This window comes from Echinops telfairi, unplaced genomic scaffold (assembly GCF_000313985.2).
Source record: "Echinops telfairi isolate 266 unplaced genomic scaffold, ASM31398v2 ScPeMD7_15;HRSCAF=58, whole genome shotgun sequence".
NCBI lineage: Eukaryota > Metazoa > Chordata > Mammalia > Afrosoricida > Tenrecidae > Echinops > Echinops telfairi.
In genome coordinates, this window is record NW_022103912.1 from 9,291,142 (window position 1) to 9,310,157 (window position 19,016).

Below are 19,016 nucleotides of genomic sequence, written 5' to 3' on the forward strand. Positions count from 1 at the left end.
CACACCACAACATTCCGGGTATCAGGCCAGGACTTCCCTCTTCTGCTTGACAACATTGCTGCTTTTGTTGACCTTCATTGAGAATCTGGTGTGCAGAGAGTCCTTGACATCAGTAACGTAGCACCCCATGACTCTGCGATCCTTTTCACAACGACCTCGCTCCAGACTGGGCACATGATTATTGTAACTGATATGCTCTACAGCTAGAAAAGAGGTTATAAGAACAACAGGTTCTGTCTTATAGAGCTCGACGGCCATTGGGTGTAGACATCCGCATCTCCTAGGCTCCCTTGAGCGTTTAGGTAGAGCATCTCTCAAAGAGCATGACATCAACTCTGTTTCCCTTTGGTACCAACCCTCATGCGCTTCCTTGTCTGGAGGCTAACACAGGCCGGCCTTTCTTCTGCACCGTGATCTCCCTTGTTATCACATTACAGGAATCTGAAGCTTATGTCACCTGTTAAGTAGAAGTGATGCTTCCCTAACTAGGACCTTGTTATAATGGAAGTACGTTACCTCAAGAGATACCGACTTAATTCATTACTACACTGACACGAGTTAAGTGCACCAGATTAGCGAACATCTAGGGTAGGACAAAGAGGAAGCCAAAGACCTTGGGAGATGAAAGTAAACTGGTTTATAATCTGTTACTTTGATTAAAGCTACTAAGCACCTACCACCCTCTCTCTTACATGCATTAGCTGTTATGGTGCCAGAGACGGCGAGGCTGGAAAAAGGCACAAACGGATTGGGGAGGTATGATTTCTGGAGAGCCAGCTACTAGGAGGGAAAAGAGAGCAGCAAACCACCTTCTCAGAGCTACCCAAGGAAAGCCGAGCCAGGGAAGGACTTTGTCTTGTGGGGCTTAGGTAGCAGAATGCTTTATGGTTTCTTTAATCATGGGGCACTAAGATAATCACCCATTAGACTCCTGGCAGATTGCTCTGTGTCCTTCTTTCAGGGTGGCAGATGGTAACATATTTTCCCTTCAGGACACTCTGCCTTGCATCCATGTTTTGGTAGATACCATTCCATTTTGCTTGACTTCTGCAAATGGCAAATTGCTTAATTTCTACAGGAATTTCTAACTCTTGCCTGCATTTGGGGAGATACTGTTGGTGACTTTGGGCTGGTTTTCATACAAGGCAGTGTAACTGGGATGCCTACTGATTACTCGGCCCCAGTAGATAATTTGTGTAACAAACACACTACCATCAAGCTAATTCTAACTCAGAGATTCTACCTGGCACAGTAGGGTTTCTAAGGGTATACATTTTAATGGGAGCAGACAGCCTCATATTTCTCCCTCAGATCAGCTGGTGGGTTTGAACTGGTATGTTGAACTGCCAACCTTGCAGTTACACTACCGTGCTACTAGAGCTCCTAATTATTCTAACACGGAGGGTACATTTATTATAATTAAATAGCAGAAAAGACAAATTACAAATACAGTGCTTGTGATCATTTCTATCAGTACGTCTAGTGGGCTGGGCTAGTGATTTACTTGTTTAGTAAAAAAGAAGTCTGATTTACAAGAGCAGATTTTCTTTGATTCATTTATTAAGTTTTGGCGCTATTTATTTTATTTATGGTCTTGTGAGGAAACACAAGGAAAGCAAGATTCCTTTCATGAGGGTCTCGAATGTGCGAAAAACCCCGGGGGGCACAGTGGGGTAAACCCTGAGCTGTTAACTTCAAGGTTGGTGACTTTAACCCACCAGGTGCTCTGTAGGTGAAAGGTGAGGTGGTCTACTCCTGGCAAGATTTAGTCTTAGAAACCATTCAGGGGCAGGGTGTGGAACCCCCCTGCCTTACAGGGTCTCCATGAGTCCAAATGGCCCCAGTCGTGGTGGGCTTGGTTTGGGAGTATGTGCCAGGTGAGAATCAGTTCCCGGGTGGTACAAACTGTCGATACCATCACCGCTAACGAAAAGGTTAGTGATTCACGAATGCTCGAAGAGTCCTGTGACCTGTTATCAAAACATTCGCCATGGAAACTCCTGTAAAGCACAGTTCTATTGTGACACCCATGGGGCTACCAGAGATGGACCTTGACCAAAAGGCAGCTAGGTATGTGCCAGGCTTCCTTGTGGGAGCAAATGGGTAGACTAGCAGAAGGAAATGACTTGGTGCTTGCCTCCAGGGACAAGAAAGGCAGTGGGGAGCTTCTCACATAGTACAGTTGACTCTTTTTCTCTTTGCTGCCAATTCTCGGACTGCTCCTTGCTTGAGCGCAGCAGGGACTTCCCGTTCCTCCTCCCATGACGGTGCAATGTGCTGCCTACTAGAGTAGAGATGCATTGGGGTGTGCCCCACAGGGCTTCACTCAGCAAGCAGACACTGGGAAATGTCCCACATATTAGTGGGCACCCTGTTTTTGTTTTACTGGCTTCCTGGTGACGCCATAAATGGCGGAATGGGACCATTGTCATCCACAGTTTTCTTTGTCGTTATTGACTTTACGGTGCTCTAGGCAAATGTTTCCAGAGCAGGCTGGTATGTGCCGTTTGGTAATTTTTTCATAAAATGTCCACAGCATGGAGGGCACTCCCCACAAAGTGTCCCCTTTCTCCCCATGTCCGCCCTCGCTTCCCTGCGGGCGTCCCTCCCCAGTCCTGCCTGCTCATCTTCCTTGGCTTTAGATGTTTTTGTTCAACATTTCCCTCCTGCCCTGTCTCGGACCCTCTGCGATGACCCCAGTCAGAGTGACCAGTAGTGGCAGCAGCTGGGCACTGGATGGTTCTCTTGTCTTGGGGTCTTGTAGGCTGTGGGTCCTGGGGTTCATGAATAGCTTGGATTCATTGCTCCCCTACCTTAACAAATTAAATCTCGCTGAATTAATTTACTTCATTCCTTGATCTTGAGTTTCATTATGGAGCGGGTTTTGTTAACAATTGCACCGCTTGTATGTAAATTGTACCATTTTTGATTAAACCAACATGATTGCCCGCCGCCACTTAAATGCAACCATTGAGGTTCACGCATTGCCTGATTGTTCTCCCTGTCAAAGGCATTAGGTGATCTTCGGTTAGAAGAATATATTTAAATGTGCTTTGTTGGCATTAGTAATTGGAATACTCTACGGTAATAAAATACGGTGAGAATATATGACAATTCTAACCTTAGACAAAATAAAGAACATTAGGACTATGAAGAGTGCTAAATAATATTCTTCATACTGTTGTGGAATAAATATAAGTAAGTTGACTTAGTTTATCATTCATAAATAATCACCTCTTATTTAAGTTGTGTCTCACCAGTAAACTGAACTGGATGAAATTTTCAAAGCGTCTATAGGGATCCTATTGATTAGCTACCCCAGGAAGTATGCTCATCTCCCCTCTACCTGCTTCCTCTTACGACACATAAAACAAGTATATTGTCAACTAGATTCCAAGTCGTCGTGACCTCATCCAGCAGAGTGAAACGGCCTCACAGGGCTTCCAGGCCTGCAACCATGACACGGGCAGACTACCACCGTTGTCTCTTGTGGAACAGCTGGTGGAACTGCCCACTTTCCAGGTAGCAGCTGAATGCCTAACCACTGCACCACCGGGGCTCTTTACGCCGCATGACAGAGGCTGAAAAGTGACACTTGGCCAACCGGGACTCGCCATCTGCTCACCAATGCTATGTCACGTGCAATCCTCAGGGGAGCCGGGAGGAGACTTTCTTTTCCTTATACACCCGACTCCTACCTTTCATTGATTTTCACCGTGCAAGAACCAGGTTTATGTATCCGTGGAGGGTGATGACACTAGGTCACCAAATGAAGGCTGACTACATCACTACACACTTGCCAAATGACATCATTACATAACTGCCCAACATCTGAGAATCATGGCCTAGTCAAAGTGACCCAGAATTGTAAGCATCACAGCCAGCATTACTTCCTTCTAGCACCTTAGTATCCATTCCTGTTTTTTTTTTTTTAATTTTTAAAATCAATTTATTGGGGCTCATAAAATTCATCACAATACATAGATCAATTGTGTAGAGCACATCTATACATTTGTTGCCCTCATCATTCCCAAAATTCGCTTGCCTCTTGGGTTCCCGGAATCAGCTCATTTTCCTCCCCCCCCACTCCTCCTCCCTTCCTCTGCCCACCTCCCCCATGCACCCTTGATAATTTATAAATTATTATTATATCTTATATTACACTGCCCGGCGTCTCCCTTCACCCACCCCTCTGCTGCCCGTCCCCCAGAGAGGAGGTTATATGTAGCTCCCTGTGATCCATTCCACCTTTCTACACCCTCCTTCCCTCCTGGTATCGCCACTGTCACCCCTGGTCCTGAGGGGTTCATCTGTCCTAGATTCCCTGCGTTTCCAATTCCCATCTGGACCGCTGTGCATCCTCTGGTCTAGTCCTGTTAGAACACACCATTAATGGTCAAGCATAGGATGGGGGATTTCTCACTGTTGTCGTAAATGTGAGATGTCAGATAATGAGAGCTTGCTCAGGGAGGGGAGGTGTGCTTGTACTTCTGACCTCAGTGGGATGGGATGCCTGGAGTAACAGAAATCATTTTACAGCCAGCAGAAACGAAGATAAAGAGAAGACGTGAACATGATCATGATATGGTAGGACAGTTAAATAATCAAAGTCAAGGTCTTGAAGACATTATTGAAATACTAGACCAATTTCATGTTTCCTTTCCTGCAAACTTTAATTATATAAGGTAATGAAATGACTTCCTTTCTTTCTTTGTTGAGTGCCATTTTTACATTTCCCCCAAACTATAAATCTCTATTTCTAAAACTGTTTCATTGGCACATAATTCACAAATCATATAATTCAATAGTTCAATCATATTAAAGAGACTTATAAGGTCTTCATCACAACCAGTTTTACAACATTGTCTTCATTCTTATACTCATCATTATTGGCTCCCCCTTAACCTTCCCTGCCAGACTCCTAAGAAACCATTAATCCAGTTACTGTTTCTATAGATTTGTCTATCCTGAATTTCATATTCAGAAAAGCACTAAAAACTAAAAAACAAAACAAAGCACTAATATCAATAACAAAATGAAACAAAAAAACCAAAAGAAAATAAAGCAGAAATATTAAAAACCAGAAAAAAATTTAAATGGGTCAAAAGGGAAACCAGTAATAAGGTGCTAAATTTGAGCCTAACTACACCTGCACTAATCCACCTTCCAACGTATTCTGCCTAATAGCAAGGCTGTTCATGTCCCTGGTCTATGTTCAAAGGGGGATTTACCAGGGGCTTAATCCATGTGTATTTCTCCTCTACTTGTTTTTGTTTTTAAACTGAAACAGCTTTAAAATGGCTCGAAAGGGAGATCAAATGATAAGCTATTACATTTTGACCTAACTGCATCTGCCACAATCGATTTTACAACACTCTCTGTCTGATAACAAGGCTATTCACATCTCTTATCTGTGGCCAGAGGGCATTCACTGGAGGCATAATCTATGGGTGGACCCTGCAAATGGATTTTGGGCTTCTACTGTCACCCATAGCCTTTTGCACAATGGGTTTCACAATTTAAGCTCTGATACCATTCCCTCCTTTGGATGTGGGTTCTATTATTTACAGTCCTTGGATCACACAGGCTGGTGTGCTTCTTCCATGTGGACGTAGTTGATGCCTCACTTAGAGGGCTGCTTGTTTGAAGACAAGACTTTAGAAGCGGAGATGCTATTCCTTCTGATAGTGGGACACCATCTAGTTTCTTCACCACACTTTGCTTTAGCACCCATATCTTTAGCGATCTCTTCATGAGGGTAAGCACCAGGCAGGGTCATGTCATAAGAACCAATTGTTTTTTAGACTGGGGCTAGAACTAAATGCAAGCCCCAAACCCATTCATATATCAATGATTTATATGTGTCTCTGGTTCATCTTAGAGATGGCTGACTGACTTGCTTGCCTCAGTCACAGTTAGTATTTTCGATTTGTTTTGTTACTTGCAAGCAATAGCAGCTACCAGTTTTGAACAGACAAATCTACATTTATCTAAAGACAAGGTCAGCTCTCTGTCAAAAACCATGGTCTGAAGTTACTCCCATTAGAGCTATCTACAGGGGGGCCTGGTGGCACAATGGTCAAGCACTCGGCTGTGAATTGAAAGGTTAATGGCTTGAAGTCACAGGAGAAAAGGGCTGGCCATCTGCTCCCATAAATATTGAACCCCCAAATCAAATTCAGGAGACGTGCCCCTGTGGACTTCCGAGACCCATCTTTCTCCAGAGGCACTCTAGTGGGTTCAATCTGCTGACCTTGTCATTAGTAGTTCAATGTGCAATCTACTAACTCCCCCCAGGGCTCCATCCCATAAAGATTACAGCTGTGGACAGCCAGGGGGCAGCTGTTTGTCACAAGGGATTGCGGTGAGGTGGAACGGACTTCATGGCACATAGCTGCAGCAAGCTAGAGAAGCGCTGTTGAACAGATGGTGGAAGTGCTCATATAAATCACTGGTTCCCAGACATACTTGGCCTACTGTCTCTTTGCAAAAACAAAACAAATCTATATTACCCAGTGCCCTCTGGTAATTGAAAACTTTTGTAAGATAGCCTATAATCCAGGATCAAGTATAGGTATCTGCTTTTCCAGCCCTCCGGATTCTTCCAGCACCCTGGGGTGTAAGGAGGGTGGTGTTGGGACACTATCACTCCCTTTGGGAAACACTGATAATACACAATATAAAATATGTGGCCACTGGAAATGTGGCTAGTGTGATTGAGGAACAGAATTTTACATTTTATTGAATTTTATCAGATTTCTCTTTTAATAGCCTCATGTGCCTAATGACGTTCATAATGAGCCAAAGAGCTCTAAAGCCTTGCTGGTCGATTTAAAATGCTTACATTTACTGTATAATCCTTGTAAAATATACAGCGCCTCGCTACATATATGTTATTTTACAGGCACAAGAACACGTCATTACAGAAGAATGACGATTCAGCAGATTTTACCTAGCGTCCGCCGAGTCTGATGGCTGTTAAAACAATATTTAACTTGCTTATTAGCTCAGTACCGGGTGTAGAGACCAACTTATGTATTTTACTTTGACAACTATAACAAAGGATCTCTTTTTGGAATGATAATCTTATTCAGACTACACTCCTTCAACTGTCATGGTGTGCTGGTCTCATTAAAGTATGGGATACAGCAATTCTCTGAGATCCACTGTGTATTACAGCGTGCAGACAGCGGGGTACCCCGGAAACTGGCAGCACGTGTACCCGCATGGCACAGCTAGATACTCTCGCGGAAAGACAGGATCGGTGGACAGCGGAGATGCCAGAGATCTGAGAGGGCTGTCACATCCCTGATCATGGTACTTGGTATTATCGACTACACCCACAGGAGTTTGGGAGCAATGATTTCCTCGTGTCTTGGTTTCTAGCACAGAACGAACTGATCAGCTTGTGTACATCCACAGCTATTGGTAGAGCCTGGGGGACACTGCATTCTGCAGGTGTCCGAGGTGGCCCAGAGCTGGGAAAATGATCAGCTCTTTAATCTCTTGACAAGGATCACAGGCATAGCCGGCTCCCACCTCACCCAGCTACCTCCCAACTGCTGGACACACGATAGCAATGCCCCCTGTGCTGGGAACTTGACCGTTTCAGTCTGGGCTTCTGTAGCATTTTAAGACAGAGCAGAGGAGCCAAATTTGTTTCAGTCAGGATGATGTACCTACAGCTTGAGCCCTAATGGAACTGGCGAGCAACATGGGTTGCAGAGTATGGCAAACTAGATTCGCTTACTCTATGTGGTTCTCTGTTCTAAAGATACACGACTGAAACAACATTTAATTCAAGGGAGTAATCACCTCGCATTTCTAACCAGCACGTGTTTACAACAGATGCTTCCACAGACAGTTACAGAATTGGATTGATTCAAAGTTGATATCCTTCTCCGAGTGAAGTTATGTATACTCACTCTCCTTGTATTTGACGCTGGCTCGTGTTCATGTCTCATCCATTTGCATTCGTTCTTGGGCCTATTGGTGACACTTGAAAGAACTCATGTTTTATGCAAGCTGCCTGACTCACTTATTTCATGGTCGCTTTCAGCATGCAAGACCTTGGTCGAAACCACGTTAAGATGCAGGCTCTTACGAGAGAGACATATGCAACCTGCTTTCCAAGAAGACAGCCGGTTTGCAAGGGGGCATGCAGAAGGTGGCTCACAGTTAGAGATAAATCATGACATGCGCCTTTACCTATGACGTGGCTCTGACGTGTGGACTCTTCTAATGTGGCTTCTTCCACTGTGGTCTCTTCCTCCTCTTGCGGGTTTCCGCTGGCTTCTTTTCCCTGCGGCAACACGAAAACACTGGAAGTTCTCATCGACTATATCACACAGATCTTTTGGCAGCCCTCAGAGTGGGGGTGTCTTCGACAACAGTGCTTGTGTGTAACACCACTCCTCTTTGCCCGCCCCGCGCAGTGCATCGCCTGGCTTTATGACAAGTTATAGTTAATCAGAGCATACTTTCAGAAGTATCCACCTGGCTCTGAAAGTAAGGATTTGGAGGGGACCGGGTGCTGCCTGAGATGTCTGTGCTAACGACCGACCGTGGTTTTTAACATCGAGTAAGTCAGTAACACATAGCTGCTTTGAACCTGAAAGTGAAAGGAAGCATATTGCCTCCATAACCAGTGACTTGGCCACAAGGGCAAGGCCATACGGGCAGACCTCCTGGCCTAAGGGTTCGTCTTCTTTCCAGAATGAAGCTCGAGGAGACTGTGAATGGGACGCAGGGAGCTACTGCGATGGGCCCTGTATCGGGACTCTCCAGCTCAAATGTGCCCCTCTCTATTTCAGCTTATTATACGCCGCCGTTTGATGCGCATGAATCGAATGACACTTGAGAGAAAACCGAAGGAAATCTTGGGATAGTTTACAGAGGAGAACCGTGAGGTCCAGCACTTCAAGGTAAGTACGCATGTAAAAGTAAATTAAAAAAAAATATTGCCACAAAAATCACTGAAACCTTTATGAAACACAAATGCCCAAATGTGAAGCTACTGTTTTTGATTTTTAGTCTCAGGGGGAAATATCTCCATCTAGGTCTATACCTTTCTGAAGGTGGTACTTCCATTTCTCAAACCCTGCCCTCAAGAATTCTGCAGGTTTTAGTTTACAGATCAAGAGTGAGATTTGGGCATCTGTGAGGGACACAAACTGTATTCTACAGAAATGTTCTTTGAGTTTGAGGACAAAGATCATTTGAAGGGGAACTATTAGTGCTGTCAGGTTGATGGGGGAAGGTTTCCCAAAAAGGAAATTCTCATAGGGCAGCCCTTTGTAGCCTTGAAGAATGTGCAGGTGCATTGTCTTGACTGGAGGTAAGAAATTCTTGGCTTTCCACCCACCCTCACCAAAGCTCCTGTGACTGTCCTGTGTCCTTGGGAAGATCTATAAGACACTGTCGAGAGCCCACAAAACACCCATCCTACCCTTCTGGGATGATACGTCCACCTTGAATTTAAGTAAGCCGATAGACTCCCTTGGAGGATACTGTTTGGATTGGACCTGCCTTGGGAAGACCCTCTACTGAGATGAAGACAAATGTAACACTGAAAGAACTTTCTACAGCCTTCTTGTGATTACAGAGCTATATTTTGCATGGTATGTGAAGTATATGTCAATAAAACTATTAAAAAAACCCAGATACATTTTTACACATTCTGTTTGTCATTAAATCCTTGCATAGATCACCAGTTGCAATACTTTCTGATTCACTCCTATAGTAAGTGGCAAAGATGGCATGAAAATCCAGGTCTCCTATTTCTCAATCCGGCAGCAGCAGCAGCAGTAATGGCATTAACAACACCAGTCATAATAAAAGCAGCCAGCAGTTAAATGTCCACCATGGATGGCAATGCCGGTGTGCTAACTACTGATGGCACAGTGCCCTACATTACAGTAACATGCAAGCCATCAGCGTACTTACAAACTGACACACAAAGACAGGCACTATGCAGGCTATGAATGAGTTCATCACCCTCACCACAATCCTGTGAGCTGGTGGTGTAATTAGGGACCCTGAGTCAGTGCCCACTCATCGTGACCCCACATATGTCTGGCAGAGCCAAACATTGCCTGGTCCGGCACCAGGCACACCGCTGTTCTGGGTTTGAGCTCACTGTGTAGTCTCACAGTGTCAATCCTTCTTGTAGAGGGGCTTCCTCGTTTCCCCTGCCCTCTACTTTACCAAACATCATTTCTGTCCCAGGGACTGGGTTTTCCTGACAACATGCCCAAAGTATAGGAGATGACATCTAGCCACCCGTGCTTCTAAGGAGCATCCTAGCTGTACCACTTCCTGGATGGATTTGCTCGCTCTGTTGGCAGTTCATGATACCCCCAGTCATCTTCCCCAGCACCATAATTCAAACGCATCAATTCCTCTTTGGCCGTCCTTACTCAATGTCCAATTTTCACACAAGGCAAGTGAAATACCATGGCTTGGGGCAGGTGCAACCCATCCTCCAGGTAGTAGCTTTGTTTTCCAATGCTTTAAAACAGTCTTGTGCAGCACATTTACCCAATGCAATGTGCTGTTTGGTTGTCTGACGGCTGTTTGCATGGGCATTGATTGCGGATCCAAGCAGGATGGTATCCTTGACAACTTCCATCTTTTCTCCATTTCTTTATCATGTTACTTTTGGGTCCAGTTGTGAGAATTTTTGTTTTATTGACATTGAGTTGTAATCCATATGGAAGGTTGTGAGCCTTGATCTTTATCAGTAAGTGCTGCGAGTCCTCCTCACTTTCAGCAAGTAATGTTCTGTCATCTGCATATGGAAGGTTATTAATAAGCCTTCCTCCAAGCATGATGCTCTGTAGGTATGAAAAGAGCATGCACCCTGATACACACCTTTCTTGGTTTTGAACCAGGTAGTATTCTCATGTTCTGTGTGTACAACTGCCTCTTGACCCATGTACACCTTCCTAATGAAAATATTTTTGTGTTCTGGAATTCCCATTCTTCTCAGGGCTACCTACGGTTTGTTAGCATCCCTACAGATTAATGCCTTTGCATACTCAACAAAATACAAGTAAACATCTTTCTGGTATTCTTTGTTTCCGGCCAACGGCCATCTGACATCAGTAAGGATATCCCTGGTTCCATGGCCTCTTCTGAATCCGGCCTGAATTTCCAGCAGCTTCCTCTTCAAGTACTGCTGCAATTGTTGTTGGATGACCTTCAGCGAAATCTTATTTATCTGTGATATCAATGATACTGTTCTATCACTTGTGCCTGCTTTGGGGTCACCTTTCTTTGGAATAGGTACAGACATGGATCTCTTCCAGTCAGTTCACCAGGAATCTATGTTCCAATTTCCTTGACTGAGTGCTTCCAGTGCTTCATCAGCTTTTTGACACCTTTCAATCGGTATTCCTCAATTCCTGGAGCCTTGTGTTCAGCCAATGTCTTCAGTGCAACTAGGAGTCCTTCCTTCAGCACCATTGGGTCTGGCTCATATGCTACTTCCTGAAATTGTGGCCTGTCTACGAGTATTTAGTACCGTGACTCTGTATATTCTTTCCTTATTCTTTTGATGCTTCTTGTCTCATTCAATATTTTACCCATATCACCTTTAATATTTGAACTCGAATCTTTGATTTTTTCCCTACAATTGTTTTAGTTTAAGATATGCTTAGAGTGTTTGTTCTATCCGGGCTTCTAACTCTAGCCTTTGAAATTTCATTATAATACTTCACTTTGTCATTTCCAAAAGCCCTTTGAAATGATCCGTTCAGCTCTTTAACAGCATCATCTCTTCCGTTTGCTTTAGCTACTCTGTGATTAAGAGCAAGTTTCAGTGTCTTCTATTGGTCTTTTACGCATTGGACTAATACGCATTGGTCTTTTCTTTCCTGCCTTTCTTTTTAATGACCTTTTGCTTTCTGCATGGTTCTCAATGACATCCCACAGCTCATTAGGTCTTCTGTCATTAGCGTTCACTGCAGCACATCTGTTCTTGAAAGGTTCTTGAAATTCAGGCGGGATAGACTCAAGGTCATGCTGGCTCTCTCGTGGACTTGTGTTCATTTTCCTCAGCTTCAACCTGAACTACTTAGGAGCGATTGATGGTGTGTTCCAGAGGCAGCCCCTGGCCTTGGGTTAGCGGTTGATAGTCTCTGGGCACTAGTATCACCATTATCTCCAGGTTAGAGATGAAGACTTTGAGGGAACAGAGAAGGTCAGCGATTGTCTAACAGCCAGGAGCCTGTTGTTGCTGTGGGTTCAGCACTGGGCTGCTAACTGCAAACCTAGCAGTCTCTGCTGGGGAGAAACATAAGGCTCTCTGTGCCCAGGAAGATGTATAGTCTTAGCACCTCTAGGGTTCTAGCCTCTCTCTCTATTTACAGCCTTGGAAACCCAGCTTTGATCTCTAGGGTGACTATGAGTTGGAATTGACTCGATGGCAGTGGGGATATCCTATTTGCTATGAGTTGAAATCTACCCGATGGCAGTGGTTTTGATATTTTGGGTTTATTACTTTTATCATCCATTATGCCGCCATTCAATTGACTTCATTGTCACGACAGCTGTGGACCTCATCAGAATGACTGGGAATAGCTGTTTGAAAATATAGTCCAGCCAGTTTGGGCATCCAATGAGAATCATGGTCACTGTGTAACACAGCAGGCATTCTGGGTAGGCACACGCAAAGAAAGGGCATCCGTGGATTTGCTCTGGTGCTTGGACGGAATGTTAAGAAACCACTGTTTTACACTCCCAAAGCCACACACAGCTGCATGCTGACCTTGAGCTCGATTGCCCTTTCTACGCTTTACCTCCAATTTTTCTTATTTAATGCATTGTCAGAGTGTAAGTGGTACTTAATGTGTACCACGCTGAAAGCCCGAGGATGGCGAACACAAGAGGGATTGGAACTGGCTACCTCAGCTCTCAACGGAGAAAGGAAGGATTGCCTCTTCGCAGTTCAGGCTTCATGATGTTCTTTCTCCATTAGCTCTTGCTCTGTGGGCAATTTCTGGCAATCTCCTCTCTCCACAGGAAGAACGTTCAGGAATGGGGGAATGAGTCTTTATCAACCAAGGCTGTTTCTAGCAGGACACGTTCAGGGAGGGGGGTGAGGAAAAGTCGGATGCGCATGAGCAGGGCTACTTCTCTGCCTTCCGGGCTCATCAAGCCCAGGGAATGGTGTGAGACAGGATGAAAAACCGGAGACACCCGACACCTTCATTTCCATTAATAGCCAAGTGGGAGCCTTCTATCCTCATGTACAGAAACAGCCACTAAATCTGTATTTCCAGATCTCCGTGAAATATGTTCTATATCTTCCCCACCTGTTATGCAAAATAGCATTTCCTTTGGGTGGATCTAAATTTACCCATGTTCAAACGTGAGGAGGTGCCCTGCTAACCTGCTGGGCTGGGGGGTGAATCATCACCTCCTCCAGCAGCCTGTGAAATTCTCAAGAATCAAATAATGAGGACAATATTCTCCATCTTGCAAATCCAGGGAAAAGCGGCTCTGAAAGGGTCAGCGGTCCGTTTAGAAGTCCCAGCTTACTACCGGAGTCAATTCTGACCAACAGCCTGCAGCACGTGTAGCACTGCCCAGGTGGGATTCTGAGAGTAACTCTTGAGGCGGTTGCAAATCCTCCTCTATCTCCAGCAGAGCAGCTGGGGGTCTTGAGCTGCTGACGTCACCAATCCCTATGCCTGCAGGACTCCTTCAAGTCCCACGGGCCCTTAGTGTCAACGTGGGAACTCCTGCCCCCTATTCCTTGCTATCACTCAGTTTGTCAGAGTGCCCCACGTCACCACAGCCATCTTTTCCACACCATCTCCAGTGTCTAGCACTCCAATAGGTAGGCAGTTTTCCAAATAGACATAAACGCTACCTTTATGTAAGAACAGCATGCATTTTCCATGTGGTTTTATTTTTTCAAGCTGGATTTTTTTCTGTACTTGCTCTCCAACCCATCAATGAAACTTAACTACGACCTTTCTCTAAGGATCGTTAAGAATGAAAACTGACGCCCCTGTGTACTGCTAGTCATTAGTTCCTTGGGTGCTACGTGCCAGGGTAACACACACTTAATAGCTCATTCTAAATGTGATTTCTAATCAGAGGGATAGGGTTTGCAGCAAAGCCTCTAGTTGTCCCAGCTCTCCTAAGGGAGCAGAGGCACCTGGTCTAGGAAGGCGTGATTTTGAACGTGAAGGGACTAGATGACAAGGACACAAAGGAATGGAAAATGGGGAGTGCCCTACAACAGCACAACTGCCAACTCGAATTATGCATACAAATAGATTTCAATGCAAAGTGGTGAGTAATTAGAAAAAACATTTGCCTATGGAAATGAGGGGCATAATTTATTTTGGCAGCAGATTCCCCTTGCTAATTATATTTTTCATAGGCTGAAATGGAAATTAATTTTCATTCTTGATCACCGCATGGCTAAGTGTTGGTAGGAGGCTGCAGGACCTTCGTGGGTGGTAGGGAGCTGCCAGCTTGGGATGGACAATTTGCCAAAGACAGACACACGTGGGACGACCCACCCATGGCGAAGCCTTGCAAAGAATGAGAGCGGTGGCAAAGCCCAGGGGAAGTTGGGTGAGCATCTGGCTCACAAAAGTCTGGTGGTTAACATGTTACAATTTCCTCAGCCACTGCTCTACCAGGAATGGGCACCAGTCAATGTCAGGCATGTCATACTGAGTAAGAATTACTAGATGATTAACCAGCAACCACTGTGGGGGGTCCTTGGGTGATTTCCCTCATCGGGACTTTGCATGTGCTCTAGTGCCGCACATTTAACTACTTTGGAGCTCTGCAGTTGACGTCAAGAAGTGCGTCAAATACCAGCCTCTAATAGGTAGCCATTAAATGTCACTGCCCCCAAGGAGCCCAGGAATCGCAGTGGAGGACGCATTCCACTGCTAACTAACACGTCAGCTGTTCGAAACTGCCAGCTGATCTCAGGGAGGAAGATTAGGCTTTTTACTGCTGTAAAGATTTACACCCAACAACAATAACAACAACAACGCCAACAACAATGATGTGTTACAGGCTTGGAAACCCATAAGAGCTCTTCTACTCTATCCTATGGGGTCGCTCTGAGTCTGAGTCAACTCAATGGCCATGGGTTTTTAGGAGCCCCAGTGGCATAGCTGGTTACTAGCTGTACTGCTAGCCACGAGGTTGGCAGTTCAAAACCACTGGCTGCTCAGAGAGCAGGATTAGTCTTGGAAACCCATGGGGGAAGTTCTACCCTGTCCTGCAGGGGAGCTAGGCGTTAGAATCTACTCGATGGAATTGACTTGTTGAGCATCGAATGTATCCTAGGAATCCCTATCATGAGAAAGGGCAAGAAGGAATGAGATTATGGAAGACAACAGGCAGACAGAGAGAGAATACCAGACCACTGACTAATCCAAACACAGATATGAGTATTACATTCAGTGTTTGTAGATACTTCATTCAGGATTCTGTACCTGTTCTTCTTTGAATCACCCTCCCACTACGAGTTTCCCAAGGGAATCAGGGTTTGATGTCACACTTCATTTAAAAGGTAAGGAAGAAACCAAACCCAGGTGAGACAGGAAGTGGTCCTTGGAGGGAACATTCTGGAAGGTGTTACTTTCCAAGTCATTTAGAGAAATCTTTCCAACAGGAAGGCAATATATGCAAGGTTCTTATTAGCATCAAAGTAGCATTTAGAACAGTACTATTCAATTAAGGAAGTTGAAATTATAACGTTTTGCAGAACTTAATAAGATGATAACAATTTATGTAATTATTGTAGTATTTTATGCTATTTCATCACCAAAGCACTATTTTAATGGGACAGTATTTGATGCTTTTTAATTAGCATATGGTTTTTTTTTCCAGACTATGTAACACTAGGTGAAGAGAGTACCCATAATTTAAATTAAAATGCCCATATTAAAATGGCCATTTCTTTCTACTGCATAATGAAGGTATATGGTCTCGTTAATTTTGTTAATGGTTTTATTTTTGTACCCAGATAGTCAAATCAGAGCCTGGCACTGTCTTCCTCTGAGACTTCTCCTTTCAGAAAATTCTCTAAATCTGTAGGAGGCAAGGATTTATAACATGTAGCAAAACCAAGCACACCTCTTCCTCACTTATTTACTTAATACCAGCGCAATCCTGTTAGGGAATGTCTTTCTCCCATCTTATGACTATTTGACATCATTTAAATAAAGGTACAAAGTAATATGGCCCTTGTCTAAATTACACAAAAATTAGAGCTGAGTGGTTTACAAATAATGGTATAAATGGGGACATAAGACTATAATGAAGGATCTGAGAAGAGAAAAGATGTTTAATTCAGCAAAGCACTAATGAGGCTTTTGCACGTATTTTAGAATGCATCTTACAATGCCAAAATGGATATGCAGTCACGGGTGCACTAAGTGGAGTTCTGCTATCCACATGGATGTTCTGTATGTGGAAAAAACCCTGCTATGCTTGTTGTCATAGATTTAAATGCCTTAGAGCCCTCATCGGTATAGTTTTAGTTTTTAAAGGGTTAAGGATGGTGGAATACTAATATTTTGTTGCAATATGAGTAGTGGTCTAGTTTGGAAGTGCTGTGATATGTAATGCATCCCACCGAGCTGTTGTTTGCATCTGCAGTGACTGCCACAAGAACGTGTTGTTAAGACATACATGAACACGTGCAGATAACAGATCGTACCTTGAGCCCTGGGGGTGAAAAAGCCCATTACATTTTGAATTTTAAAAGGTTCATGGGCATCCACAGCATTATGCCTAGCATTAGAATGCATCTTATTTAGCATCTCCCCCTCCTATCTAGGCTGATACCACACAACCAATTGGTTTTTCTGGCTAATCTTTACTAGTCCTGTGGGAGACAACGACAGTGTCCTTTTCTGAAGTTAGTAGCTTCAGGCTAGTCTGCACCGATGAAGACAAACATGAAACACATAAACCAAAAGAGTGCATTTTACTTGCAAAGAAACGGCCAGCTAACCTGGCGAATAGCACGCCTCTGTAAGGAACGCTTCCAGCAAGACTAATTTGGTCTTGCAGCTAACCAGAAGCAGTGACATACACCAATTGGTTATGTATGTTGGGAGCTGCTTACAGCATCTCTGATCTGTTATTTATAGGCGAAAGTAAGAGTGCCTCTTATAGGCATTCTGAAAGGAGAGAGAGAGAAAGAGAGAGAGAGAGAGAGAGAATCTGGCAAATTACTTCAGCATTAGGAAGTAAGACAACAGTCACACTGAAATGGTAACAGCTGACATAGGGTTTTTTTTTGTTTTCATGATGTGTCTGTACAGTGAAGATACCTCCCCAGCTGTCAGAAGCATATTAATGGGACATAGCTAAAGTCAATGCCTCTGATAAGAGGCCCTTGCTATGCTATCAACGATTGCGATCAGCTGGATTGAATTTCCAGCACATTGCACATTTCCACACGTCCATCCTCTCTTTCCTCCCAGGGACATTACAAGGGCAGTCTTAGATATACTTATAATTTGTGGTTTTATAATTCAGGGGACATCTACGTCTTCAGAAAAAGAATAAGATCAAGGAAGCCCAGGGCAAAAATGTAGGGTGAGGGTAAACCGAACCCCCTTACACAGGAACAAAAAAAAAAGATGCACCCCCCCCCAACAACAATAACAACGTCTGTATTTCAGGGAGTTTGAGAAATGACCTTATAGGTTTTGAATTTAAAGACTCTTTGATTTAAAAACAAACAAACAAATGTATGTGCATTTGTCTCAAATGAAAGTATGTCTGCAATCAATGATCAAGGGTTCATGAGGGAGTGGGAGAAGGGAGGGAAAATGAGGAGCTGATGCCAGGGGCTTAAGTGGAGAGCAAATGTTTTGAGAATGATGAGGGCAATGAATGTACAAATGTGCTTTACACAATTGAAGTATGTATGGATTGTAATGAGTTTTATGTGCCCCTAATAAAATGATTTTAAAAAAAGAGCTGTAAGAGCCCCCAATAAAATAAAATTAATAATGATAATAAAAAGAAAGTATGTCTGTGAAACTCTAATCTAAGGAATGCATCAATAATTAATTATAACTGAGAATTACTAACTAATAACTATCAGGGTTAATTTTTCAAATATCTTCTCTTCTTGAAGCACTCCAGTAAAAACAGTATGCTGGACTTTATCAGTGAAGTTTTCCCTCAGAAATTGGTATCTGGGACTATATTTTATAATTGCTTTCATTAGGATACAAAAAGAGATAGACACAATAATTCTGTAGAGATTTTTGTTTGGCTTTAAGTAAGAGAAAACTCACTAAAAGGAAAAATGAACATCCACAATTATGCAAGTATAAAATTGATACAGGAGAGTAAATATAATTGAAGGCAAATTTAAAGCAAAGTATTAGTTGAATGTAGTTCCAAGAAAATGTAAACCCCTCCCCTCCCCAACACATGAACACACAAGCAAAGATGTTTTCAAAGGAAATCAATTCTCTGAGTTTGGGCCCTTCTCATGAAACTGTTAGATGACAAGTTGCCCCCCTCCCCCAAATGTTTAGTCCTAACGCCTTCTGTCTGGCAGAGGATGAACTACGTAGTACATCCAACTTCGATTAAAAACTAAACAATGGCATTTCATGATGCACACCTTCCTGACACAATCGCTGAAGAAAAATATGTGCATAAGCAAATGTGGTAAAGAAAGCTGATGGTGCCTGGCTATCAAAAGATATAGCATCTGGGGTCTTAAAGGCTTGAAGATAGACAAGCGGCCATTTAGCTGAGAGGCATCAAAGCCCACATGGAAGAAGCACACCAGCCTGTCTGACCACGAGGTGTAGAAGGGACCAGTTATCAGGCATCAAAGAACAAAAAATCATATCAGTGGGTGCCCACCTTCCGGACATGATCACTGAAGACAAACGTGTGCATAAGCAAATGCTGTGAAGAAAGCTGATGGTGCCTGGCTATCAAAAGATATAGCATCTGGGGTCTTAAAGGCTTGAAGATAAACAAGCGGCCATCTAGCT

At 43.7% G+C, this 19,016-nt stretch overlaps 1 protein-coding gene across 1 annotated transcript in view; it reads right to left on the reverse strand.

Annotated features, from left to right (window-relative positions):
* Positions 1-19,016, reverse strand: part of NCKAP5 (NCK associated protein 5) — a 734,641-nt gene that overhangs the window by 115,250 nt on the left and 600,375 nt on the right. Inside the window, exon 13 of the mRNA XM_045287417.1 lies at positions 8,209-8,302. Coding sequence (XP_045143352.1) covers positions 8,209-8,302 — 94 coding nt within the window. The remainder of the gene's footprint in view (positions 1-8,208; positions 8,303-19,016) is intronic.